Genomic DNA, 27,867 nt, shown 5'->3' with positions numbered 1-27,867 from the left:
AAAGAATATTATGGTTTGTTTGATGTTACAATATAGATGTGTTTTTCTAAATGGGTCTTACCTAGTCAAAAGAGGAAGCACTAGTTAAGTAGTAGGAAACCAACCTTTATTTTTAAAAAAGAAACATAAATATACCTACAGGAGTAAGAGATGAAAGAAACAAGACCCTATACTTGAAGGAGTTGCATAAGTCAGATCTGCTGCTTCCAGTCAGAAATAATAATTTCAAATGTTCTGAATGAGAAAAAGACAGGATGAGCTCAAAAGTAAAGAATATTTTTTCACTAAACTGACTTCATGTGCCAGAGACACACAAGCAGTCATCACTTTCAACAATCTTAATGTTCAACCATTGTCTGAACAGTTTTCCTTCTAAACTAACCGCATCCTTTAATACATTCATTCGTTAAACTAAATGGAGAAACGACTTGTGTGACGCACAGTAGTAAATGTTAAGTCATGGCTTTGTTCAAAAACAAAGGTTTGCTACAACAATTACAAGGTTTGTTTTTATCACTTCAGAGCATTCCCAACTTAATTACTGTTCAAAATGTTCTACCCCTTAGCGAACGCAAATATAAAATACATGTATATTTGTTTCAAACAAGTAGAGGTTTAAGTTATCATTCACACAAAGAGAATTCAGCCGCAAATAAAGGGTTAACGCTCTAATCAAAGAGGACTTTAAATGAGATTAGAACTCAAAAAGGCTCAAGGTCACCACTATGGTTGTTAGGGAGGACATAATGTTTCACTCAATCCTGAATCTTCTGAAATAATTACTGGAAAGACAAACCATAAACCATATTCTCTGATCAGTTTGACACTAGAAGCTACTTACAACATCATCAGTGGCAAAAAAAGGTGGAGCGGGACATCTCGGTTAAAAATACTTGAATCGGAAATCCAGACTTGCACGTGTCAGTTAACAGTCCAGCCAATACTGCAGATTGCACACGAGGAACCAGTGCAACACGGGCACTTCCTTAAAGTTATAACACACACATATGAACAACCACAAACAGGAGCAAGTCTGGAGAGTTTTCAGATCTTTCCTTAAGGTGCATCCAGCCTGCAGGGGTCTCCGTAGGAAATGTTTCCATCATTCAGGTCACAGGAGGGACAGAGGATGAGGGGTCGAGACGAATCATGGAAAGAACAATCGAGGATTGTACTGGTTGGTGTTAGTTCTGTATGTGTACATGTCCACACGCACACAAATGTACTGTGTATGTCCAGAGAAGGCTGGGGGGGGGTGTGGGTGTGTGTGTGTCTTTCAGGAGATGGTGGAAAACTCTTTGAGCAGGACGTCCTGACTCAGTGTGTTCAAAGAGACATTCTTCCTCACATTCAGACTGATGGAGCGCACCTGCAGACAGAAAAGCAGATTACCAGTTCACAGATTTCTATAAACACAGAGAGACTGAGGCTTATTCCCATCCCAGACACTTCACCCTCGTCCCAAATGAATTCATATGTAGCTGCAGATGCATATAAAACTCTCTGACAGCAAGTCTGCTGATTTACAACAATCCACTACCTCTTAAGGCTGCACATACGCCAAAAACTACAGAAAACATCATCAAAATTAAAGGTTCCTTCCAGCTCCACTCCACTAGGGCTGAACAATTAATCGAAACATTATTGAAATCGTAATATGGGCAAGTGCAATATCCAAATCGCAGGAGCTGCAATTTTTTGATAAAAAGGTACAATTTGTCAAAACATACCATTAAAAATGAAGTACTGTGGTGCTGCAGAGATGCCCCAGCCTGCAAATCATACTCTCCAGACGTATGAGAACATGCTTCTCAGAAAAAAATCACTTATTCATCACTTTTACATTTTTTTCCACTATTATTTTGACTCCTATCACAATATCTGTCAAAATAATCGCAAAATATTGAGTTGCATTATGGGAAGAGTAGGATCTAGCCTCAGGATATCTCAGTCTGTGCTGTTGTGATATTGCCCATTCTTTTTTTTAATCTTTGTCTCACTTCTCCCTCAACTTTATGGAAGTGCAATACTAAAAATATTGCATTTCAAGGGAAATGGCGCACATAACTAAACTAGTTGTCAATCGGTATAGTTTGCTGCTGGTAGTATGGGGCAAGTGCATCTCAGTTTACCTGCTTATTTATTTAAGTCTAGAAACACAAAAAATTTAAAAATAATCATAGAAATCATTTTAACGGTATTGTTTTTTTTGTTTGTTTTTTTTAAACTTACTCATTTCTGTTCACTTTCTATTACATACTATTTTTGCAGCCGTCGACTTTGCAAAAACACCTTGTTGATTGTAAACAGCAGTGACCAGTAAAATGTTGCAGAAGGAAACAACCACTTTCAGTCTGGGGGGAAAAATTCATTTGGGATTCATTCATTCAGTTTGGGAAAGAATTTAAGTCTTTGTAAACCGCATTAAACCATCAACAGCCACAAGTCATTGCCCTTTCTCTCTCTTACCAGCTCCTTGAAGAAGGCTGCCTCTTTAGGCTGCTCCGAGTATCTCTCAAACTGGTCCAAACCATCCTGCAGTTTGAGGGTCAGTGTGTCATAGTTGGACCGAACCACCTCCAACACCTAAGATGAGAAATGTGGGCAACAGCAAAATTAATGTTGCATAACTTACCCCAACTCCATAATACAGAGTGGGTACCGCACCGTACAGTAAACATGTAACTTGAACTGAACATTTAAATATTAATTAGTGTTTAATACTTTATTACAACATATTTACTCAAGAGAGGTCATGTGGACTGTTGAAATACTGTAATGTCACATCAGGATTTTTGTAGCATTTTATCTGCTTTCTTTCTTACTTGTTTGTTTTGTCCTATTTGTCCACATGATTGTGCAACATTAGCTACAGCTCTGTTAAACTTTTCACACAGTAGTTGTTTAATTATCTTTTTGTGTGTGTACACTATGGTTATAAGATCACAGGACGCACTTTCCTGTGGTAAAGTCCAGCTGAGATAAGAAGCAGAAAACAGAGCTAATTATGCAGAGATTCTCCACACTTCCACCCCTGCCACTCCCCCCCTGAGCCATGAAATAGCCCCTAGCAAGACCGTTCCCATTATTTTATTAATGTCCCATGTCTCCACACAGCATAAACATTAACAATGAGATGCACAAGCTGCTCTTTGTTATGCTTCCCGCAGAAGCTCTATGAAACACTCCTCTCAAATAAGCCCAGCTTTTAACCAGATAAACATACAGATGTTAACTCGAACTGACTAAACAGCTGAATCATCACTTTAAATGTTAAATGAAAACAGAGGGTTAGGAGAAGGAAAACATGCTACTTTTATTTTCTTCTAATAAATCTACAGTTCTCCGTTGTCTTTCTTTAAACGTCTGATGAAAAAAATCCTACCCACGTCTCACTTGCCTCTTTCTCCCTCACAACTCCCCATCACCCTCCTCTCTCTGTAGAAATGTGGCGGCAGGTTTGAGCTGTAACCTCAACTAATGTGTGTTTAGATGTTTTAGCTCATTTGCGGTGAATGCAAAGGACGGTAAAGATGAAAGGAGCAGGGGGAGAGAGTGTGAGCTACGACAAACTGGTTACAGGCAGAAAAAATGAACAGGTGAGGAATAGTAATAGAATTAAATAAAAAGTCAAGAGAAGACAGAGAGACAATGTAACATTTACCACTCGCTGTTTTGGCACTGACAGAAATGATAACACACACACTTGACTCAGCTGGGCAACATTCTGCATCACAGAGCAGATATGATTGTGTGCACGCAGTTGACATTGTGTTTATTTTGAAGCGCAGATACAAAAGCAGTTTTGTGTGCTAAAGAAAGTTTCAACTCTAAAATTGTATGACGTGTGTGTGAGAGACAGCCAGAGTACAGCGACTCGACTTCATGCTGTGTGTGTCTGGGAGGCCATCCATCTTCTAGTGCCACTGTAGGGGATGAAGACGCTCCAGGTGGCAGGTGGTCACTGTGTCTGCATGTTGAGCATGTACGTTAAAAGACAAAGAGAAGGAAATGCAAGGTTTCACACTCAGCACAGAGGCAGACGGGAGAAAAATAAAGAGCTTAGCCTGAAAAAGCCATAATCTAAAGGTCTCTCAAATGGACCAAAGTTCAGCCGATCATCTATTCTTGCTTTCTCTACCTTCGTTCTCCCCCATAGTCCACAGATGCTAATCTAGTTATAGCTCATAATCCACAGCTGATAATCTAGTTATATCTCATAATCCACAGCCGATACTCAAGTTACATCCTATAATCCACAGCTGATAATCTGGTTACATTAACGTTCATCAGTGAGATAAGAGGAAACGTCTTTACCTTTTACGTCCGTTTGTGGTGAGCATTATTTTGTTCAGCCTGATTTTTAAGATGTCTTTGTTGAGATGACCTAATTTTGAGAATTCTGAGAGTAGCAAAGCACATTGTCTAATAAATGAACAATGCCCTAAAAAAAACCTTTTTAAAAATTCACTCTTTTGGATGAAGACAGTAGGGAGATGACAAGAAATGAGGGGGGAGAGAGAGGAGGAATGACATGCAACAAAAGGTCCCCCGCCGAACATAAACAGGGGACGTTGCGGTTCATAAACCCTGGGCCACCAAGGCATCCCAAAAAGGACTGTATTGGATCATTTTTAGTCATAATATTGATTGCTACCATGAGAGCAGAACAAAATTATGAACATCAATGAAGTCCTGTTGGTAGCCATGTGAAGATATTGGAGCAAATTCTATGGTCATCAATTAAAATAGAAACGTCAGCATGCACTACTCCAAACACCAATACTGGTGTTAAGCCCTTAAAAAAGTCCTTCACATAATGTCCTGATCAAGGTTTTGTCCCCCACCTGAGTCATATAACATATCTGTCTTGATTCCTACATAATATAACCACAGTGAACCAAGTACACAGAGCAATATGAAAAGACAACTCATTCAAATTCAGCAGCGTTTTGTGCAATCTTTGTGGAGAGAGGAGCGTCAGCGTGAAAAGGTTGTGTCAGATGGTTTGGAAAGGATATGGACAGCCTCTCCAGCCTCTCACTGAAGCAATCTGTCAGTGTGGATGTCCTCATTTAAACGACTGGCTTCTGCTTATTTGTTCATGCAGCTCAGCGGTTTGCTCTCTCACAACACATCAAAACAAACAAAGTCTTCTGTTAAATGCATTTTTGAAACCATATTTGTCAATATGGGGAGCGCAACCTTTCAATTAGCGTAAGATTTGCATCACACAGTAGCTCCACATAGACAACTACAAGTGTGAAAGAAGAAACTGCCACTTATCAAAAAGTTACTTTATCTAATGAGGACAGTGTTAATATCGCCAGTTATATAAAACCACTGGCAGCTCATAAGACACCAAAGCTAACTTCTGCCTTCCCTCTTTGTTGTGAATAAATCTAGGAGATAACAACAGAGAGGTAATTGAGGAGTATAATGACCAAATCAATCACTCTCTTATCAGCTTGTAAAAAAGGACTCTTCCGGCTGTTTTTCTGTCCTCTCCGATTCGACATAAATGATTAAGTCTTAAATGGAGCTCACGACGCTCATATCTGTGAAGTTCAGCCTCCTTCCACACTAAGGTTTTTCCACTAATGATGAAGGAATAACTCAAGTGTTTCAGAAGTAGTCCAGTTGCTTAATGACTCAAATCGGTGTCTGCAGAAGAGTAGGGCTCTCACTGTCATTATTTCTACAAAAGCAGCTGCAGACCTCAGAGAAACTGCAACATTTACTGTACTTTAAATATATACACAAAAATCTACAATGTTTTTGTTTTTAGGAGGATGTTTCCTTCAAGAGTACAGTAAGAGGTGAATTCTGTCACATACGGTGACAACAGCTTCATATTGGTCGTGAACAGGGCCCTCCCACCTGCCTGACCTGTGTGCAGTGAATCAGCCATGATGCGTATAAAGCTCAGTGGCGTGTGGTAACGACTGCTTTTCTAGGTGTCTCACCACCACAAGTGTTGTCCGAGGGATCCATCTATGCAACGCAGCTGTAATTACGCTCCATAAATGCTCCATATTTGTATAGCGCCTTTCTAGTCTTTTTGACCACTCAAAGCGGTTTTACACTACATCTGCATTCACCATTCACTCACATTTATACTACTTACTCACATCATACACTGAGCCTAAGTGCTCAAACAGAAACTAACATTCACACACATTCATACACTGGTGGAAAAGCCGCCAGGGGCAATTCGGGGTTCAGTGTCTTGCCCAGGGACACTTCAACATGCAGCCTGGAGGAGCCGGGGATTGAACCGCCGACCGATTAACAGGCAATCCGCTCTACCTCCTGCCCCATAATTACTTCCTGAATAGACCTTCTTTCAAAATAAAATGTGGGGTGCCCCTTTCTCAAACACTTGGAAGCATTGAGTGTTTTCCACTGTGTACTAAAAAATTCATAAAGATTTACTTTTGAAATGACCAGAGTGATGTTTCAGTGGAGTACCGACCAAATGGACCCGAGATGTTGCTGAAGTTCATTTTTATTTACATGCAGCTTTTAGTCAAGAGTGTAAAAGGAGGGAAACAGTGTTTACCTGTTCTTCTGACAGCTGGGATATGTGGTTCACAGCAGCGTACGACTCAATCTTGGGGTTAAAATGGTTGATGATGGCCCTTAAAGATAAAAAACACAAATGCTTCTGAAATGAAGTTGAATAGACATTTTCCTCAAAGGATGTCCACTATATTCCAAAACCACATGCACACCTGAACACGTGCGATTGTTACACACCTCACTCCAAAACCAAGAGCGGTCTTATTTTGGGAAGACTTTCCTCCTGGCTTCAGGGATTTTATCCCATTAAGCCACAAGAGCAGTGGTGAGGTCAGCCAAAAATAGTACATTTGCTTTGGTAGTTTAGTGTATACGGGGGAAAAAAGAGCCTTTGCAAAGCAATGACGTTGCCCGGTCATGGCCAGAGGGTGTGTTTCAGTAAATAGACAGTCTTTTGTGGCCTTTAACTTTCACACTGCAACTGTTGTCATTATCCTGTATTGATGTTTACTTGTCAGACAATGTCTTTCTCATAAAATAATCTGATCTGCACTGCAGCCCAGCAGCATAGGAATCGCTGTCTGATATTAGCAGGAAGAATTCATGAGCCACAGTGACGTGGCTCATGAATTGTTCCGCTGAAACATAAAAATCTGCAAATGAGAATTAGATGGCTTAATGTGGATGTAGTCTAAAATATTATTCTATGCTGTAGCAATAAGATTCCCCTGAATTGGAACCAAGGGTCCCAGCATAAACCATGAAAAAGTACTTTGTATACTTTTGGTGTGGGCTGTAAAGTGTAGTGTACAATTGCAGCCACCTCTAACACTAATTAAAATGTGCATGCAGCTTTCTGGAAAAGCCATTTCTTCTTGTTTAGGTGCAAACTAATAGTACACTAATGTTCAAGGCGAGAGGGTTTGCAATTGGCAATTTTGACAAGATATTTGACAAGCAAAGTTCAGACATGCTGTTTAACATCTAAATTCATTTCTACTCATTCCTATTCAATTCCACCTCAATGCCACCTTCACCTTGTGTGAGCACATCAGAGAATTTAAGATGTAAATGGAGAGGCAATCTTTTCCAGCATATACATACACTGCTCTATAGCTCAAATATAAGTTGATGAAATAAGCTGTGTGACAAAATGGCTTATTTTGTACTAGTTAGAGTACATCATATATCAAATAAATTATCGTGACCAAAATGCAGAGCATTCTCCGCATTGGTAATTCTGTTATCATTTACATGTGAGAAGCCAGTATATGGGGGAATGAATTGATGGGAGTAAAATGGAATCGGTCCCTTCATTTGAGTTCATTTCAACACAGTCTCTGTGGGTTCTTTATACCTCTCTGCCTTCATTCATTTAATCTTTCAAATATTACCCTTTCAATCTCTTTCCCCCTGCCTCCCACTCAACCCTTGAAACTGCTTATTTAAAGCAGTGGCGTCTGCTCCTTCAGGAGCCCAGTTGAGTGGCCCCCTCATGGGGCCTCCAAGCCAGGGTGACCTGAGAGGATCATCTCCTCAGAGAAGATGGAGGAGGAAAGACAGATTAAAGGGGAACATAGTGGAGAAGAGACCAAGTACTGTGTGTGGACTAGAGCTGGGTTGGGGTGAAGGAGATAAAGGCTTAAACATTATCAAATAGAGGGGCTTAGAGGAGGAAAGGAAGGGAGGGAAGGAACTGGCTGGAGATGAAGAACCTACAATTATAGTTTGAAAGAATTAACTCCATTCACTTTATTGTGACTTTCCTGCAACACATTCTTATTTGCAGTTTCCCTCGATCTCTTTTCTCCTTCGCAGGACACAGTGTTTGTGCGTTGTGAGAGTGTGTGCATGTCATTTTACCGAACATTGACGAGGGCATGGGTGACTTTGCTGGCTGCCTCCTTCCACTGGCCCGTGTTTGTTGATACTCTCAGAACTGGAAGGCAGTAAATTAATGATAAAAACTGGTATTAGCAACAAATGAACACATCTCTTTTCAACTGTGAGGTTCAGAGCTCTAACCAACAATCATTTTTATTGTCAATTAATCTGACACTCCAGTAATCATTGTGTCTATTAAATGTCACAAAATAGTGGAAAACCGGTTTCCTAGAGCCCAAAGTGGCATCTTCAAATGTTATCCAACCAAAAGTCCAATGATATCAAATTTATGATAGAAAACCGTACACAAACAAACAAAAAAAGATACTTGATAGTTGCCAGTCAGTTTTCTGTCAATCAAAACCGTAAATTCTCAAATTGAACTAGGCCTTTAATTGGAACAGGCAGAAACACAGATTTCATTCACTAATTTAATCAGTAAAATTTGTTGACGGAAGTTTACCAATGATCGGGAAAAAAGTGAAAACAGTGGAATTCATTGGGGAATGAAGCTAGTGTTTCTGTTCAATTTAACGTGTGACCCTGCTGCAGTAGGCTACAAGTAATTCCACCTGTACCCAGTTTATATTTGTTCATGATGGCTAATATTTGAGACATTGTTTGAATAACAGCTTTTATTTGGGAACTCACAATAATCGTTTCTGTTCTGCTCAGGTTAAACACTGCAGTTCAGCTTCTACTAACGTACCCATACAGTAGAGGTTGTCGAACACCTGGTGCATTCGTACAATTTCGTAGTACAGCTCGTCGTAGCTGTTGGAGGTTGGCAGGAACGTGTCGCCGTATGTTATGAACATGTTGAACAGGTTCACTACCTGGATAAGGAGACACACGTTACTTGAACAATTCATTCACGAGTCTGAGAAGAAAAACAAACCAAACCGGTTAGGCATCTTTTGTCTCGTCTGAAATCTAATAAAAAGGAAGCAGTTTAGACTCCTGTGTGTGATTTGAGTTGTATGCACAGCTGGGCTATGAGTAGCACCACTGACACAGCATGGCTGGCTGGCTCTCCTCTTACTACAAGAGCAGACATATATCCCTGTGAAACTAATTTCCATGGTACACTGTGCTGTCAAGGCCCTGTCTGCATGTTTTGTGAGTGTGTGTGTTGCTCACCAGTAAGGCCAGATGAAAGATGTTGTGCTTGGCCAGCAGTGTGGTCTCATTTGACAGCAGGAACTTCAGCAGGTTGATGAGAGCTGTGCAGAGAGAGACACGCACATGTTAATGAAATAATCTGGAGTGGTGATCATCCAAAACAAGCTGGCACAACAACATGCTGAAAGAAGATAAACACATCTATTGCTTTAATTTGGCTCTTTTTTTCTCTCCAGTCTTATTTCATGGTATGCTATTATCACCACCAGGAGAAGAGGGTCGGTGTCATTCAGGGAATTAAGCTGATTATTGGTCTGATTAGAGGAATTTGTATTCTAATGAGATGGGGCCATTACAAGCTGAAACGTTATCCTGTTGTGTGTTGACCAGGCTGAAAACAAGGCCACCAGGACGGCTTGTGCTTCCTTTAGAGACTCATTATCCAATCTCAATGATGCAATACATTTCCAAAACAACCAGCCCAATGACTTCAGAAGGAAATTGGTTTTGCAAAAGCAGTGACTATTTACTCAAGTCTTAGGTGACGCCCAGCAAATCAAACTTTTTTCTGATTTAAAGTATGCATATGTTGTGTCCTGAAATTTCTTTTGAAAAATTAAACTATAAACAAGTCCTGTCGCAAAACTTCCAAAACACAATTTATTTAACAGTTTGTTTGCAAAGACCACAGAAAACAGCAGAAACTGTAAAACAAGGCAATGTTACCCCTTACCTTCATTCTCTGGTTTCACATAAAAAAGTTACAACTACCATATACAGTATACCTTGAAGGAGGGTTATTTGTGTGAGAATCAACTATAATTATTACAATCCATAAAAGCTACTTAACAAAGTAGGGAAGAAGAAGTAGTGATAGCTATATATGACTCAGAAGGTGCATTCTGGCAAGAAACATCCAATCAAACTTAAAATGTTGTTACATTTGCCACTAATGGTAGGTGGAAGCTAAACCTGATCCAAAATGTAAGTGAATAGATGGAATTCAGCAACTATGGCACAAACTTTTGTTCACAAATGCAATGACAGCGTGTTTGAACTAAATATGATTTCTCATACACAAAGTAGTAGTAAAACTAAAACTAGTGGCCATAACAAACACTAATATGATGTTTTATTATCTGGGAGATAACCAAAATGATTACACTTGATCCTGAGGGTGACATTAAATACCAAATTTCATTTGCTGTTGGTGCTTGAAAAAAAAAAAAAGATGGGATCATCAAAGTTGAGTTGTATTTAATGAATGAATGAAAGGGAGAAATGCAGTGGAGTTTGATTTCACTCTCATCACTGGTTCCTCTCTCTCATTCAGCCTCTAGCTTGTGTGACCATGACCACAACAACTAATACCTAATTTCAGTCCTGGGTTCCTCCAGTAGAAATGCAGGTTAAGTATCAGAGTTCCTCGAAAGGGTCTTGATCTCCTGGGAAAAGTTCCTGCCTACCCTATTATTCAGACATAAATGACACAGGAGAGAAAGCGAGGAGTCTTTACCTGACCAGAGCTCTCTCCAGGTGTAGTGTAACCTGATTCTGCACTTCTTCTGGTAGCACAGGAGTTTGTGGATGATCTGCACGCAGCGCCTGCACAGGAAATGAACACATAAAACTGTGGTGACGGAGCTGGTTGGTGGATGAGACGACTAAAAATGTATGATGTGCATGTGTTCTCACATGTATAAATCCATGGGGAAATCCTTCATCATATGGGTGACAATAAACTCTACCATCAGATCTACACAAAGGGGTACAGGCGAAGACAGAGAAAAGAATAACTGTTAGAAGGATTCAAACGGAAAGGGTTAACGGCAGGAACCTTTAAAGGTCAAAGGTCAAAGTTTATTTATATAGCACATTTACAAACAGTCACTACTGCCGTACTACTAGTGCTGTACAGATACAGAGAACAGCATAAGATAAAAAGCATAATAAATAGCCGAATAAAACCCTTCTAACACAGAATATGCCAAAAACAATAAAAACAGACAACAGATAAAAACTATACTTAAAAACAATAACAACAATAAAATGTCACCGCTCAGCATGTGTTAAAAGCCAGTGCAAAAATATGTGTTTTTAAAAGTGATTTAAAGCTCTCAATAGAGGTAGCTGCTCTAATGTTGAGAGGAAGAGAGTTCCAGAGCTTAGGACCTGCTACTGAAAAAGCTCTGTCGCCTCTGGTTTTCAGTCTGGACCTTGGACAGTCTAAAAGCAGCTGGTCAGTGGACCTGAGTGCTCTGACTGGAGTGTGCAAAATAAGCATATCAGATAAATATGATGGTGCCAGCCCATTAAGAGATTTAAAAACAAACAATAAGATCTTAAAATGGATTCTAAAAACGACAGGCAGCCAGTGGAGAGACGACTTGCTTAACCTCAAATAGTGACATCGTGATTGTTAGAGTGTGAGAAGCAGCAGTAAAGCAAAAACAGCTATACAGAAACTAAATTGCCGGTTAACATGGCAGGAAAAGATATCCCACCAAGTACTAGGGAAATGTGTAGTGAATAAATATATATAATACTATCACGTGAATCAATGTCATCTGCAGAACCATTTTAAGAATGAATAAATTAATAAAATGTTTTTATTGTTTCAATCATATAATTAAGATACCATAAATACATATAGACCAGGAGCAGAGTGCAGAGTAAATATATCCAAACAACAAAGTCCAAAAATAGAGAAGCAAAAACAACCTGAAACAATCCTTCTCTACAACAAAAGGGATTAAAAGCAGGCATAACTAATTCTACATATTCTAGCTATCTATCGAATAAATAGCTTAACTTAAAGTTATTTCCAATGTGTCATCATTTCACACACAAATAAAGTAAGAAGTCAAAAACACAGTGGAGACTGTAGAGTGGCTAATATTCCAAACTTCAATATCTGGTTTGTATCCATTACCATAAGAAACTACACAAACCCAGAAGGTAGATTAGACGCTCTAGCGAACTCATAGAGTCACTGCCGGTTTAAGTCCACAGTAAACAGCTAAATATTCCTCATACCTAGAAGAGCACACACCAGCGGCCGTGACGGGATGTTCTTGTCCACGGCTTTTTTTCTGTGCCTCATGGGCTGAAAAACAACATAGAATTGAAATATAGAGTCAGTATGTAAATGTGCATGAATACATTGTACTGCATATGCTAGAGATGGACAGGTGCATCCGCATACTACCAGGACTGACTAATATCAGTTTAATTAAGACAATATTGTACAAGACAATATTTTTAAGGCCAATATCTGGCTGATGGATCCAATTTTGTGAGCCTTTCTTCTAGCTGTATGTCACTAATAACACAAGTTTCAAATTTCGCAAAAATAATAAAGTGTCATGGTCTTTATCATGCAGCACTTAAGTAACCAGGCTTACAGTCAACTTTGTAAGCGGATTTCTTAAATGTCACGTAGAAAAGAAACTTTCTTCAGGTATTTTTCTCCTTGAGAACACAGATTTTTCTGCCATGTAACCGGGTTTCTAAACTACTTTTTACAAGAATGCACGTGCATGACAAAAGAAGTAGTAGCAACTAAGCAATGGACGAAAGGAGAGATCATTACATGGAGCGATGCATTCTCGTCTGTACAGAAGCAGCTTCTTCTATCACAGTTCAAATCAAGTAGTAGCTCCAAAATAAGGTCACTGGAGAAATCTGATTACTGACCTGCTGCCCGTGTACACAGATTTACTGTAACAAGGTTAATAATGTAATGGGCATTGTAATGTAATTTAGCTGCGTAACCTGGTTTCTCTGAGTAACCCAGATACTCAAGTGTATGTAAACTTACTGAATGTCATTAATCACTACACGAATACTAGCTGAAGCACCTGCATATGTACTTAAACTCAAACCCTTTAAAATAATACATGTTGATATTACTGATCGGGATGATAACAAATACCAGACATGTTGTGCCGCTGTAACTTTATAATTTGTTCCGTCACTTCTGTGCTCACGTTCACTAACTCACAACCAGCAACTCACCATTCTGTGGAGATTGACTCTGAAATTCATGTTGTCGTCGTGAAGAAAGGCATCGGCGTACTGGTCCTATCACACAGAGAGAGAGATGAAATCAGAACTAAGACAATCTGTGGAGGGCGCAAATGCTGCAGCAGTGTCGCTGCTCTTACCTCGGCTATGCAGGTGAGGATGATTAGGCACAGTCTAGCACTGTTGAGTCGATGCTCATCTGGAAACACATAAATATGAGTTACCATTCACAGGTAGAAAGAAAACAAGAGGGCCAGACCTTTTTTTTTCCCCCTCTGGGGTTTTTCAGACAGAGTGACTTAAACAAATGACTGCTATAAAGTGCGATAAGAACTGTTGGACTGAACAGCATTTATTTGTCACTGCTATCTAAGACAACTATCTGAAAAGACTTAAGGACAGACAGAGAAGAAAAGGTGAAAGAATGAATAGTTATAGGAAGCCGAGGTGACAGAGCCAAAAAGGACATGATGTTTTCCTATTTACCTTTAGTATCTTGCATTACAATGGAGGAGTACTTGAGGAAGGTGATGAGAAGGTTGCTAGTCTGCAGGTTGGGATCCAGAGGCAGTTCTGGGTTGTTCATCACTACACAGCAGATGTACGAGTAAAACTTCAATCAAACATAAATACTGCAGTTACAAATACCTAACTATATTTTATCTAAATATTATGGAGACAGGATAAATATATGTACTAAAGAAACAAAGTCACAAAAGTGTGTGGTTGGTTTCAAGTCAGTGATTCCATTTATACAAATCCCAAAAACCTGAGTCTAAACTCTGAAAGTCTGAACTCAAAGTCTACTGTAGGTTGAAATGAGCGGTCGCCCTTGTTTGGGCCGACGGAGTGCTCATTCAGGCAAATAACTGCATTACAAAAAGTGATGTCTTTGTCCCATTACTGTAGCTACTGTAGCTTGCTGTGTAGTCAAGACAAGCATCTTCATCCTTTTTAAAATCTCTGCTCGCTGAAACATACAGCTTGTATCATGGATAAATGATGAGCAGGTCATTTCCATCTCCCTCTTTTACCCCAAAACCCGCATTTGTTTCCTTTTTCCCCTCAGATCACAGCAGGCCCAAAGGAAGAAGATTTCACATTACAGAGAAACATATCATCACAGGAGGCTACACTGTGGAAGGAAAAAGCATATTCCTGACACGTGATTGCAGGCACATGTGTGAAATTATTTCTGGTATTTCTGGAGGGCCCTGTAAGTGCTGAAGCTCATGACATGCCATAATGCACGCTCCGTGTATTTGAAGCTGGAGGTTAATATTTCATACAGAAAATGGCTCTTAGGTTTGAGGCAAGGGAGGAAGAGTTAGCCAGAGATGGAAACATGCACATTTTAACAGTAACAGCGTGTGTGCAAGCTAAATGACCTGCTTTTGAATGTGCCAGCAAAAATATTCACCTTCCATGAAACCTGAAGTGACAGCCAGGCACCCACGTTTAAAGAGATTATAAGTGGGATGGTGTAACAATCTGATTATTAAAATGTATTAAACCCACATTAGAAGTTCCATATACTGTGTATGAGCATCTATCTTCTATCAGATGACCTTCAAAATCTATTGAATATTTGAAAAGGGCTGATGATGAAGGTGCATGTTTAACAGAGAGCTTTAGAAATCCGTTACTTCATTGTCCATCACTCAAGGTGTTTTGGCAGATCAATATTTTCAATTTAGTTCAATTCTGCTTAAAGGTGACCCTGCAGCCATCAAACTTTTTTAAATATACAGAACCGACAAGACCAGGTTAACGCTGTCCTCCCCTGTAAACTCTGGTGTCCTTTGAGGTGGAGACAACTATAGCTGAATACTGAAGCAAGTATTTTAGGCTGTAAGATACTGGAAATAGGAAAACATTTTCCTTTCTAGAAAAGGGAATAATTGAATTTGTGATTCAAGGTGAGTTTCTCTGAATGACGTACTTGCCTGTTGAGGTAAAGGGGGCATGCTTAAGATGTTGCTATGGCAACCGGCAGCGCTTGTAGAAGCAACAGCCGGTAGCTCCTTCAAACTTCGCTTTTGTTTTTTTATCTGTTTTTTTTCCTGGCTTTATTGCCAAAACATGTTTTACCTCTGACATAAGTACAGTCATTGGAGTCATTAAAGAGCAGCAGACCACGATCCACCCGGCCCAAACAACCGGAGATATGCTTAGAGGAGAGGAAAGAGAGCCAGGAGAGGAGCCATGCTGGCCCAAGCTTGGAGTTAATTCTGCTCATTTAAAAGCCGGTCTGGACAAAATGGGACTTATATTGACCAAGCAACAGAAGACTGTTGTGCCCACATCGTAACAGAGACCTGCACCATCAACATCGGCAGGTGGTCCATGTTCCAAGCTCTCAGCACAAGAAAATGAGAGGAGGTGGACTCTGTGTTTTACATCGATGATGTTTGGTGCACAATCGCAGTCAAGATGGACTCTGTTTCCCAAATGTCAGACTGTTTATTGTGAAGATCAAACTTTCATATTATCATCTGGTTGCTGCGGTTTACATTGAGCCCATGCAAATTCAAAAAATGCAATGTGGAATGTCCAGGGTGTAAGTTATACGTGTCTGTATGTATGTAAATAACTGTATTGTTTTATTTTAGATATTACCATATTTTAATATACTTTTAATAATAACATTTAATTATATGTTGTGTTTAGCACGGAGGAACTACAAATTTCATTATGCAGCCTTGTGCTGTATAATGACAAGTAAACAACATTGTACAACTCTGAACTATACACTTAACGATTAAGATTTATGCTTAAATATATAATTGCCTAAACACATTCTTCTACTCTGACAGGCGAAACACAGTTTCCATATCCTGCTGATTTTGCGGTCACTGCTTTGTAGCCTCAGGAACCAATGAGTTATATCGCAGAAACTACATACATGTTTTCTACAGTCTATGTCTCCCTAGATAAAAATATTAAAAGGGGTATGACTTACTGTCAAGAGAGGGCGGTGTTGTGCCAAGTGGTGTTGTTGGTGTGGTTGGGGTAGGTGTCACCGGTGTGACTGGGATGTCAATCTCAGGGTGGCTCTGTTGAAAGGCCAAAAACACATGTGAAATGTCATTAATAGTGAACAGCTGTCCCTTGTGTTGCGTAATGTACATAAACATCAACAGAACAAGCTGGGCAGAAGGTTTAAATGAGGTCTGAGAAAAGGGAGCATGATGCATTTCCACTAAATAGTACATTAATCATCGCTGCTAATTTATCGGGATTTTTACCTGATTCTGGCAATAAAAGTGCAGCACAGTGACTTAGTGGCCTCAGAACGGAAGTTAGTCCTGAGGCAGTGTTTAGTGGCTGCTGTTCTCACTGCATTAAATAACTCCTCGGTATTCAGGTGGTTAGTTAGGAAGGGTCAATAACGTGTTGAAGACCAACAACAATGTTTGCCAAATATTAAGATATTCCTGACTTGTCATAAAAGTCTGACTTGACTAATGATGCTTTCAGACCAAAAGCGAAGCGAGCGTTCGGGGCGGTAAGTTTACATGCAAAGTCAATGCAAAGACGAGTAGAGCCGCGATTTCCTGTTGGGCAGCGCGAAGGGAGCGGTGCGGGCGACGCGAAGGCAACGTGAAGGAATTCGCGTGAGTTGAATATTTTTAATTCAAGCGAGAAATTCGCATGACGCCGAGTCGTGATAGCCTATCAAAGTTGAGATTGTCCGTACGTCACCGACAGCTTCAGAGCGTTGTGTGGAGAGGACCAGGCAGAGCGGGCGATTGAAAATCTGCAGGCCGGCTGAGAGCTGCTAAACTTGGGCTAGAGGAGCAGGGAGCAGCGCTCTAGCTTTTGGACAAATAAAAACCCGTGGTCGGACTGGATTATGCTCTGACAACTACACCGTTTGCTCGAGGGCGGAACTCGGATTAAAATGTTTTTATTAAATTAGCTTTTTACTTTACGTTTTTGGGATTACAAGTTGATTTATCATCACTCGAGCTTCTCAGCAGCTAGATTCTGTGTACATCCGGTTCCAGTGTTGTTTGGCACTACTTCATATTTATATAAAAACCGGACAAAACTGGACATTACTTGTAGAAAAGAAAGCGAGGAGGTTGAACTACCTGGTGAGTTCAGAAAACACGTGTAACTTTATTCCAGCTATCGTTGTACTTTACTGTGACCAAGTTAGCATAGCATAGCACTGATCGATCCGAACTCCATTCAGAAAACAAACATTTTAGAAGTTGTTGTCCTGCTGTCTTGCTGACATACCTGACAAAGCATGAATTCATATGTTTAACAAAACTGCATCATATGGTAGTTATTTCGGTATCAGTTTGATCCGTTTATTTCTATTTAATCACAGCAAAATGTTTCCTTTGGGTTCATACAGCTGTAGTTGCGTTATCGCGTTGTGTGTGAACACACCCCATCCCGGCTAGGCTGCTTAAAGAAGTTTTACCCTTAGTTAGCACTTCTATACAAGATATGATCAATCTATCTTTATCAACAGGCTATGTACCACAGTACTAGCTGTAATTAAACCTCTTCTGAAAAAGCCCAAACTTGATCTAGATGTTTTAGCCAACTATAGACCTATATCTAACCATTTCCATTTCTCTCTAAGGTCCTGGAGAAAGCAGTTGCTAAACAGCTGTGTGACTTTCTACAGAGCAATAGTTTATTTGAGGATTTTCAGTCAAGATTTAGAGTTCATCATAGCACAGAGACAGCACTGGTGAAAATTACTAACGACTTCCTTATTGCATCAGACAAAGGACTTGTCTCTGTACTGGTTTTATTAGATCTTAGTGCTGCATTTGATACCATTGACCATCAGATCCTATTACAGAGACTTGAACATTTCATTGGCATTAAAGGAACCGCTCTAAGCTGGTTTAAGTCCTATTTATCAGATTGATTTCAGTTTGTACATGTTAATGAGTTCTCCATGCATGCCAAAGTTAGTCATGGAGTTCCACAAGGATCTGTCCTCGGACCAATCCTCTTCACTTTATATATGCTTTCTTTAGGCAATATTATCAGGAAATATTCCATAAACTTTAATTGTTATGCAGATGGTACTCAGTTATATCTATCGATCAAGCCAGATGAAACTAATCAGTTAGCTAAACTTCAAATGTGCCTTCAGGATGTTAAAACCTGGATGACCTGTAATTTTCTAATGTTAAACTCAGAAAACTGATGTTTTAAGCATTATCTAAAGATATAGTTTCCCTTGATGGCATCACCCTGGCCTCCAGCACCACTGTAAGGAATCTTGGAGTTATCTTTGATCAGGACATGTCGTTTAAGTCTCACATTAAGCAAATTTCAAGGACCGCCTTTTTTCACCTACGTAATATTGCGAAAATCAGGAACATCCTGTCTAAAAATGATGCAGAAAAACTAGTCCATGCATTTGTTACTTCTAGGCTGGATTACTGCAATTCCTTATTATCAGGCTGCTCGAAAAAGTCCGTTAAGACTCTTCAGCTGATCCAGAATGCTGCAGCACGTGTTCTGACAAGAACCAGGAAAAGAGATCACATTTCTCCTGTTTTAGCTTCTCTGCATTGGCTTCAGTAAAATCCAGAATAGAATTTAAAATCATTCTTCTTACCTACAAAGCTCTTAATGGTCAGGCACCATCTTATCTTAAAGAGCTCATAGTACCTTACTACCCCACCAGAGCACTGCGCTCCCAGAATGCAGGGTTACTTGTGGTTCCTAGAGTCTCCAAAAGTAGACTAGGAGCCAGAGCGTTCAGCTATCAAGCTCCTCTCCTGTGGAACCAGGTTCCAGTTTGGGTTCAGGAGGCAGACACCATCTCCACATTTAAGAGTAGGCTTAAGACTTTCCTCTTTGATAAAGATTATAGTTAGGGCTGGCTTAGGTGAGTCCTGAACCATCCCTTAGTTATGCTGCTATAAGCCTAGACTGCCGGGGGATTTCCCATGATGCACTGAGCTCCTCTCTCCTCTACTTTCTCTCCCTCTGTATGCAACCTCATCCCATTATTGCATGTTACTAACACAACTTCTCCCCTTTCCGGTAGTCTTGTGCTTTCTCGTCCCTCTCCTCTCTCCTCCTATCACTTCCTGCAGGTGTTTCTGGCTCTGGAGCTGTGGAGTCTGGATCTGTGGCTGCGGGTCGCCTGCTGCCCCCGTGTTCCTGCTCGACACCCTCTGCTACAACAACTATTGTTACTAGTCCTATTGTTATTATAATGATTAACATTATGATTATTATCATTAACACTATTATAAATATCTGTACCATTTTTCATTTAGTCTATAGCAACATCACCTTTACTGTCTGTACCGCTGTGTGTGCATATTATGTAGGCTGCCTCCCTCCCCTCTCTCTCCTTCCATCCCTCTTTTTTTCTCTGTGTTCCTCTCTCTCTCTCTCCCCTTCACCTCCGACTGGTCAAGGCAGATGGCCGCCCACCCTAAGCTATGGTTCTGCTCGAGGTTTCTGTCTCTTAAAAGGAAGTTTTTCCTTGCCTCTGTCGCCTAGTGCTTGCTCTTGGTGGGAATTGTTGGGCTTCTGTAAATAACATCACAGAGTACGGTCTATGAAAAGCGCTGTGAGATAACTGTTGTTGTGATTTACCTTACCTAAAATTAGCTCCCATTGGGCCTCTTTAAGTTTATTCATAACATCAAAAAAAGAAAAAAAGGGGAGCACAAATCTACACTAGAATGCATCTCACCTGTGCTAATACAGTGATGAAGTTGCGGTTAAGGTGCACTGCCTCATAGAGTGCCAGCAGAATCGCCTCATTTGTCCTTGAGAAGAAAGCATAGTTAGTAGACAGTTTACTCATTTCTTAAGTAAAATCTCCAAATCTTCACATAGCATTAATTTGTGCAGGAAAAAGCTTTAGGCTTTGATACAGTCATGCTCACTAACAAGTGGAGGGGCACTCTGGTGTTATAAGTTTATTAACAATCGCTTCATGCATCACAATGTCTTTATTTATCAATCTCATGCTATTTCATTACAGTTTGGTTGCGGTCTATATTATAACAGCAAATATGTTCATTTAAACTTTGTTTTCCAGCTGGAACCTTTTACAACGGCAAAACAGAGGACAAGCTAAAAACAGTGCAGTGGTAATGGATTCTCTCAATGAAGGTTAAGGCTCGAGCAGACTACATGACTTTCAGCGTCGGCTGATGGCCGGGCTGTTCACAATACACAACTTGCCGTCTTGTGACGGGAGTCTTGAAGTCGTTGTGGCGTTCACACTAGGTGACTGATCGGTGAGAGGGGGGTCACACACTACACGAGCTGACCACGGCTCTGTCACCCGATGCTGGTCTACAAACCACGTTTTGTCAAGAAAACACACGTGAAATGTGAAAAAGGAATTGACGCGAACCTATACACCAAACAGCTGTTGTTTGTTATTATAAAGATAGCAATTATAAAGACAAAGAATATGGGTAAAGAATGGATTAGCACGCACAGGCAGCAGGGATTGTCTGAGCTACAGAGAGAGCTGGAGGGGAATAAAAAGTGTTTTGCGGTGAAGAAGTAGCTGCCTGCTCTCACTAGCTGGATGTGGATGTCGAGTTGGCCAACTCTTCCAGATATTTGGCATGCTAGATATCTGGCAGATGTCGGCAATGTGTCAGAAATGTGTTGGGGGACCCGTTTTGTTGCGTCCTTGAGTAGTTCACACATAACGACTGGCGATCGCCGATCAGCTGCTGATTTACCCCCAATCACAGCCTGACGGTCGCCGAGCAGCAAATCAGGCTAAAAATCGTGTAGTGTGACTTAAACTGACTGATGGGTAAGAACTTAAAATCACTTTGCACTTACTGTACAGAGAGTTTCTCATCAACATCTGCAATAAACATGTTGCCCACCTGCAGACAGAAGAACGATCAAGCGATCAACAAATGGTGTTTCCCCGAAATGGAGCCACAGATCAAACTCTTTGACTACCAAATACATACTAATGAAAGAAACAACATCTAAATTATATCAACCGTAAAAATATGAAGTAATATAAGATCCTACCATACTAGTTAGGGTAGAGAAGAACCCACCCTGGTTCTCCTCCTCTTTGTCTTTGTACTGCCTAAAAGGGAGAAGACCAAGATGGACAGAAAGCAGGAAGTAATGAAAACATGGAGAGGATGAAAAATAAATTAAAGACAGGCCCACAAAGGAGCAGAGGCAGAGATATATGTTTTCACTCAAACACTGCACTTGTAACCTAACACACATTTACCACATCATCACAATATCTCCTTCTACTCCCTGCAATTTATTATCTAAAAAGGGGCATTCGGTTTATACACAAAACCAAAGAACTGCATGGAGCCATCATCCATTACTTTAATGCCTCCGTCTACGCCCGCAGATAGACAAGACCTCCTTCACAAACAGCATTTTAATATCCAAACCTTGCCTCATCCAAAAAACATTACCGACTGTCAAAGAAAACTGTCAGATATAAATAACTCAAAGTATAAAAAGAGCCTGTTTTTTTTTTTTTTTTTCAGGAGAATAGAAATAGAACATTTGTGGGAGACATCAAACTCAACAGATGACGCCAGCGGCCTCAACACATCATGCACCACATCATTAAAAACACATTTGTGACATTTTTGGATCTCACCTGTTATATTCTGTGAGAGCTTGGTGCACAACCATACCCATACCCTAGGAAAGAAAACATCCATTCAAACCTTTGATAATCTGCTTGATGTGAAGCCCAACGGCTATATCACAGTGGCTCCTTATTATTCTGCACAGTACGTGACAACATACTCACATCTAGCGTTGGCTCATCGTCCACAATGGAGAGCTTCACAATGTATGGATTCACAGACTAACAGACAGAGAAAGGCAGTGAAATTAGAAGCCAATAAATATTTGACACAGTTATACAGTTACACTTGACTGACCCTTAAAGGACAATTCTCTTTCCATTTGTCCCCTAGCTCAAGAGGCTCATCTATTTTCTTCAATTAAACAAAGATAAAACTGAAGTCATTGTTTTTGAAGCCAAGGAAGAACGATTAAAAGTCAGTGCTCAGCTTCAATCTGCAGATGTAAATTAGCCTAAGGCTAACTCTGGTGTAATGCATCAAATGTTTACATTTATGTTATTAATTGCACATGGTCCCTTCTAAATAAAAAAAATCAATCAATCAATCGGTAATGTTAAAAACCACAAACCAAAAGTATCTTGGTGTAGTCATGGACTCAGACCTGAATTTCAACAGTCTGCTCGAGTCCTCACGAAGACCAAAAACGTGGATCACATCATTCCAGTTTTGGTCTTTACACTGGCTTCCTGTCTGTCAGAGAATTGATTTTAAAATCCTGCTGCTGGTTTATAGAGCACTGAATGGTTCAGGGCCAAAATACATTTATGATCTTCTGCTATGTAATGAACCATCCAGACCTCTCAGGTCATCTGGGACAGGTCTGCTTTCTGTCCCCAGGGTCAAAACTAAATAGGGAGAAGCAGTGTTAAGTTTTTATGCTACATATATCTGAAACAAACACCCAAAACTGCAGGTCTGCTGAAAGGGTCAGTTCTTTTAAATCAAGGCTGAAGACTTTTCTTTTTGCCACTGCCTTTTAATAAGTCAAAATTAAGGCTTTTGATTAATATCTGCGCTGCACTGTAACTTTTACTCTCCTATCATTTAACTATTTTTAAATTGCATTTAAATTTCTTTTTATATTCCCCTATGTTGCTTTTATGTTTTATATAAAGCACTTTGAATTGCCTTTGTTGTTGAAGTGTGCTACACAAATAAACTTGCCTCGACTTGCCTTGCAGTAACAACGGACTACAGACTGCAACTGCTCAGGTTGCGTAATGCAACTAGAAATGAATGTAGATCAGTTTTCTTGAGAACAGAGAAGCAAAGCCTGTAAAATTCTGGATCACAAGACGACTCCATCTCCTGGCTGGAGTTTAGCAGTAGTTTTGGAATCATTTTGGAGTATACATTTTAGCTCAGAGTAAATGCAAAGGCGGCTCCTTGTGGTGTTGTTGCGCTCTTTGCTTGCATACAAGGGTGCATGCAAAACCCTACTCCTTATCCTTTTATCTCCTTCCACACTGACACACTTATCCTTCCAGGAAATGGCTGGGGAGGGAAATAAATTGAAAGTCATTTCAGAAAGCATGTTTGCTTCTCTGTCATCTAGGGCAACTGTCTCTTGTGATGTTCAGCTTCGACCTGCTAAAATCGTTGGTATGTTCATGGATGAACCTTTAACCTCAGACAACACTGACTTTACTCCGAGCTTTGCTTTAGTGAAAAACTGTAATTTCAAAACAGGCCTTTTTAAAATCTTAGGCTCTTGTTTTTCCCTTTTGTTTGCCTTGGGTGTGGTGTAACTCAGAAGTGAAAAGACTTCTTAGAAACCACACACATAACTGTACGGTACATCCTGTTCCGAAAGAGACTTCAGGAGCTGCTTCTACTGTATCCTCTATTGTTGAGACAATACAGCAGCAGTAACGTCAGTCTCAGAAAAGAAAGACTTTCACCATCTATTCAGTGACACTTACCACCGTGTATTCATGCTTAGTGCGCCTCACTGCTGCTCTAAAGGCTCTTTTATTGACAAAACAAATACAGCTCCATGTGAGTATATGTACACACCTCATATTTCCTGTAGTTCACCAGGAGAGCCAGGAGGACCACAGCATCGTAACCATGCTGCCCTCTACTGGACACATCTGACAAAATCTGAGAAGGAGAACAGAGATGGCCAAAGCGGGAATAAAAACACTCCAGAATTACTGTAGTCGCAGTCCTCTGCTAATCCCTTACCTGTAAAATGGCTTCAAAGATGCTGTTGATCATCACATACTCCAGTATGGTGTTCTGACTAATATTGTCTGTCACCTGTGAACACATTTGTTTAGAGTGTTATTAACAGCACAACAAGCATTCCCCAAACCACGTTATAATTCATGTTGTTGTTTTGATCTGTTCTGTCTCACCGTCACCAGACACAGCAGCAGTTTAAGACAAAGGCTCTTCAGACTCTCTGAGCCATCTCCACAAAGAAGGCTGTCAAGTCTCTCCATCAGGTCCTGCAGGAGACACAAACACAAGACATAACGTGAATGAACACAAATCATTTCTCTCCCCCCGTTCTTTCCCTCTCAAGCTATTTCCCCACAAACCTTCATCCTTTGCTCAGCCTTGTCAAACCCCATGAGCATGTTGATGATGTCAAAGCCAGACGCGGACTTGTTCTTCTGGTGAACCCCCCGGAAAAGTGCACAGAGAGTCTGGGGAGAGGGGCAGAGAAGCACAGGCGTTGCTAAAGCTAGCTATAGTGACGAAACAAAACTGAATCCATGAATCTGACCAGCCAAGATCATTGATTACAGCCACAGTCTCATCAGCATGCTTGAGATGTGATAGTCAAATGCAACTTGTAGGTGGAAATCTAGCTGATCCTCCTGAGCTTTAGTTACCTGCAGGGCATTGACTACTTTGATCTGGTGCTCCTCTGCCAGAGCCTGAACACAGTGGTGGAACAGAGAGTTGATGTTGTCCTGGATCCGCTGAACCTCCTCCCCATCTACACTCTCCAACTTGGACTCCAAGTACTCTAGGTTCACCTGAAACATGGTGGAAGGAGGGAAGTAGAATGTATTAATAAGAGGACCTAAGCTATTAGGAAGTATCAATTGACTAGTACACAGTAGCCTCAGCTTAGCCAATCAGAAAAATAGGGAAGCAGAGCAGCTACACAGTCAATGAGGCTGAAAGTAAGTATTGGAGATCAGCTTCATTTTTACATAAATGTTGCCATTAAGCCTCCTTCTGGAGTTTTTAAAAAGCTAAACCTGTGGTATTTACATGTGCTGCACGTACTGTCCACAATTTTTATATTTATAAGTTCAACAACAGCTCACTGCATTTTCTTCATATAGGCAAGGCCCTCCTATAAAATCTAAACAGATTTTAGCACATTCATATATACATATGTTGTCAGATTTTGATCGCATTATGTTTTAACTCAAATGTAATGCATACATTTTTTTTACTAGTTCAATATCTTTGGCAGACTTTATCCTTAAAACTGTATTACAGATAACATCCATATGTATCAGTTAGCTTTACTGCTGCCACTGCAGAACACATTTCTGCTACCTTCATAAGAAACAGCTCATCCCAGAAGCGAGGGTTGTTTTTGGCAGGGTCTTCTTTCTAAAACAAAAGAAACAGGCAGGACTTTGTTTACACTTGGGCACAATTTTATTTCTGTTTACTTTCCATTACTTACATTCGCCCATTGTGATACTCACTGCAAAAATCTCATCATACATCAGCACCACCTTCTCTTTCAAGGGCTTCTTAGAGGATGACGTCCTCCTCAGCAGCCCTGACTTCTTTTCCACCTGAGACATAATTGAGTCTGAGGAAAGAGACACAGTGAGCTAGAAAACGGATGTGCACGGATGACGTTTTTTAAAAATGGTGTAAACCACCAAAACTTCTTCCATTCTACAGATTAATTTTAACTAGTACAAGGCGAACAATGTTTTACATTTATGTTACACTCAACAAATCTGATGACAGGTCCAAAACCTACAATGCGTCAGTACTTTCTGTAAATGCAACTAGTGTGTTTGACCGGGACTTTTTTCAGCCATGGATTTAGTGCACAAGTGAGTTGTTTACACGGTGTGTGTGGAATGCGAAATATGTCAGCCAGTACAATGATGTGGCTCATTAACTTGTTTATAAGAGTATTTGGGCAGCAATAAAAGGTTTATGGCACAGAGGAATAAGTTATATATGGCACTGGCTACACAGGCAATACTTAATAGGATCAATTTATTGATTTTACTAAATACTGAACACTTTATGGCCATGACACATTGTCCTCAGCAACACATAGCCACTATGTTACTATCAAGACGGTTCTTGAAAGGAACAAGTCCCTTTTCTGTATAACCAGGTCACCTAGAACCATCACCTGTTGAAAGGCATAACAATCTGGCTTTAATGGCTATTTTACTAACTTACTTTGCTCAGAATGACAGAAGCACTGTGCTTGGAAACAGCTCTAGTATTAACTCCACACTGTTAATAGGCTGGCCAAGAGAAAGATTTCAGTGACATAGCAAAAGAAACTGTTAGCATAATAAACATCATACGTTTAGATTAGGTCAGTAGAGTAACCTGTTATAGTTGAGTAACGTTTGAATGATTCACTGGTCTAGCTGTTGGATTAGCTAAGCAATTATCAGCTGACATTTGCTAAAATTGATGGCACATGATTTTACGTTAATAGTTAGCTGACGTTAACATAAGTGTTAATGGGGATGGGCTGCTAGCTAGTTAGCTAACATTAGCTCATTTTGACCCATCATTGACTAACAGCAACGTGGCCGCGCTGACAGGCAGGTATTGTTGTCGAGTTGACGCTCGATGAGCACTTCGTTTATTAGCAGTTAGGTCACCAAACGTAAATCTACTATTATGTTGAGTCTTCGCAGCTAAAGCTAAAGCTACCTAGCTAACTAATGCCTGTCAGGCAATGATGGTACCGTAGATTTAGTGTTGGCTTTTTAATGTCAGGTGCGATAACTGACATTATTACTGTATTACATCCTTGAGGTAGGTTCAGCTTAGTTAGGAGTGTGGTTTGTTCTTACCTCAATTCAAGTATTAAAATCTGTGTCGTAAATGTAGTTCATGAATCCTTGTAACAACACTAGCATCTGATAGCATACTGCTATGATAGCCTCCTGTCGGTCTTCAGGGTCTTAGCACCCTACAGATACTCCTTCTTTCAGGTTTAATAAAAGCAGCTGGCATCTTTCACAGCCTCTACATTAGTGTTGACCCCACAGATACTAACACTGGTCACATCATCTATTAAATCTTCATCTGCGGGATTATGCCACAAGTCTAAAATTATTAAGTAAAATAAGGATATGTATTTTGTGTTAAGTAGAAAACAATCTAATCCTCACCATTTGGAAAAAGTTGGATTTTGTAATGTCATCGTATTAATCAGACCTCAAATGCATAAGACCAGTGAGTTAATAAGTAGGAATAATAATTGCTCAACCCTTGAGAGGACAGAAACAACTAATGGGCTAGTAGCTGCTTTAGAAAAAGAGTGAAAAGGGCCAGTGACTGTCCTTTGTCTCTGTGATCTATGGCCACTTGTGCTGATTTGAAGCACATGTGAATGTGTATCGAAGATAACTGATATTTATGTTTGAGCTGCTCACCTCCTTACATATGAACCCCCAGGTTACAAAAAGTAAAGAAATATTCACAATATTGCATAAATTACAGTGTTAAATAACAG

The 27,867-nt window shown here is 40.2% G+C and overlaps 1 protein-coding gene across 1 annotated transcript; it reads right to left on the bottom strand.

The window, feature by feature from the left end:
• Positions 1-84: 84 nt before the first annotated feature.
• On the bottom strand, positions 85-27,351 carry armh3 (armadillo like helical domain containing 3). The gene is made up of 26 exons (XM_038714168.1): positions 27,203-27,351; positions 25,847-25,956; positions 25,692-25,748; positions 25,010-25,156; positions 24,713-24,820; positions 24,527-24,619; positions 24,354-24,428; positions 24,183-24,269; positions 22,328-22,384; positions 22,172-22,215; positions 21,568-21,628; positions 21,367-21,413; positions 20,249-20,324; positions 16,517-16,610; positions 14,041-14,142; positions 13,695-13,753; positions 13,546-13,611; positions 12,565-12,634; positions 11,224-11,284; positions 11,045-11,133; positions 9,547-9,629; positions 9,116-9,242; positions 8,386-8,461; positions 6,563-6,641; positions 2,470-2,586; positions 85-1,369 (listed from the first exon to the last, which is right to left on the bottom strand). Exons 2-26 carry the CDS (start codon positions 25,946-25,948, stop codon positions 1,277-1,279), a joined length of 2,070 nt encoding a protein of 689 aa, XP_038570096.1. The 5' UTR covers positions 25,949-25,956; positions 27,203-27,351; the 3' UTR covers positions 85-1,276.
• Between the last annotated feature and the right edge of the window lie 516 nt (positions 27,352-27,867).

Source organism: Micropterus salmoides, unplaced genomic scaffold (assembly GCF_014851395.1).
Source record: "Micropterus salmoides isolate LMB-PRFRI ecotype aquatic unplaced genomic scaffold, ASM1485139v1 Ms_hic_scaffold_12, whole genome shotgun sequence".
Taxonomy (NCBI): Eukaryota; Metazoa; Chordata; class Actinopteri; order Centrarchiformes; family Centrarchidae; genus Micropterus; species Micropterus salmoides.
The sequence above is the reverse complement of the archived record's forward strand: the minus strand, read 5'-3'. Positions and strand labels throughout refer to the sequence as shown.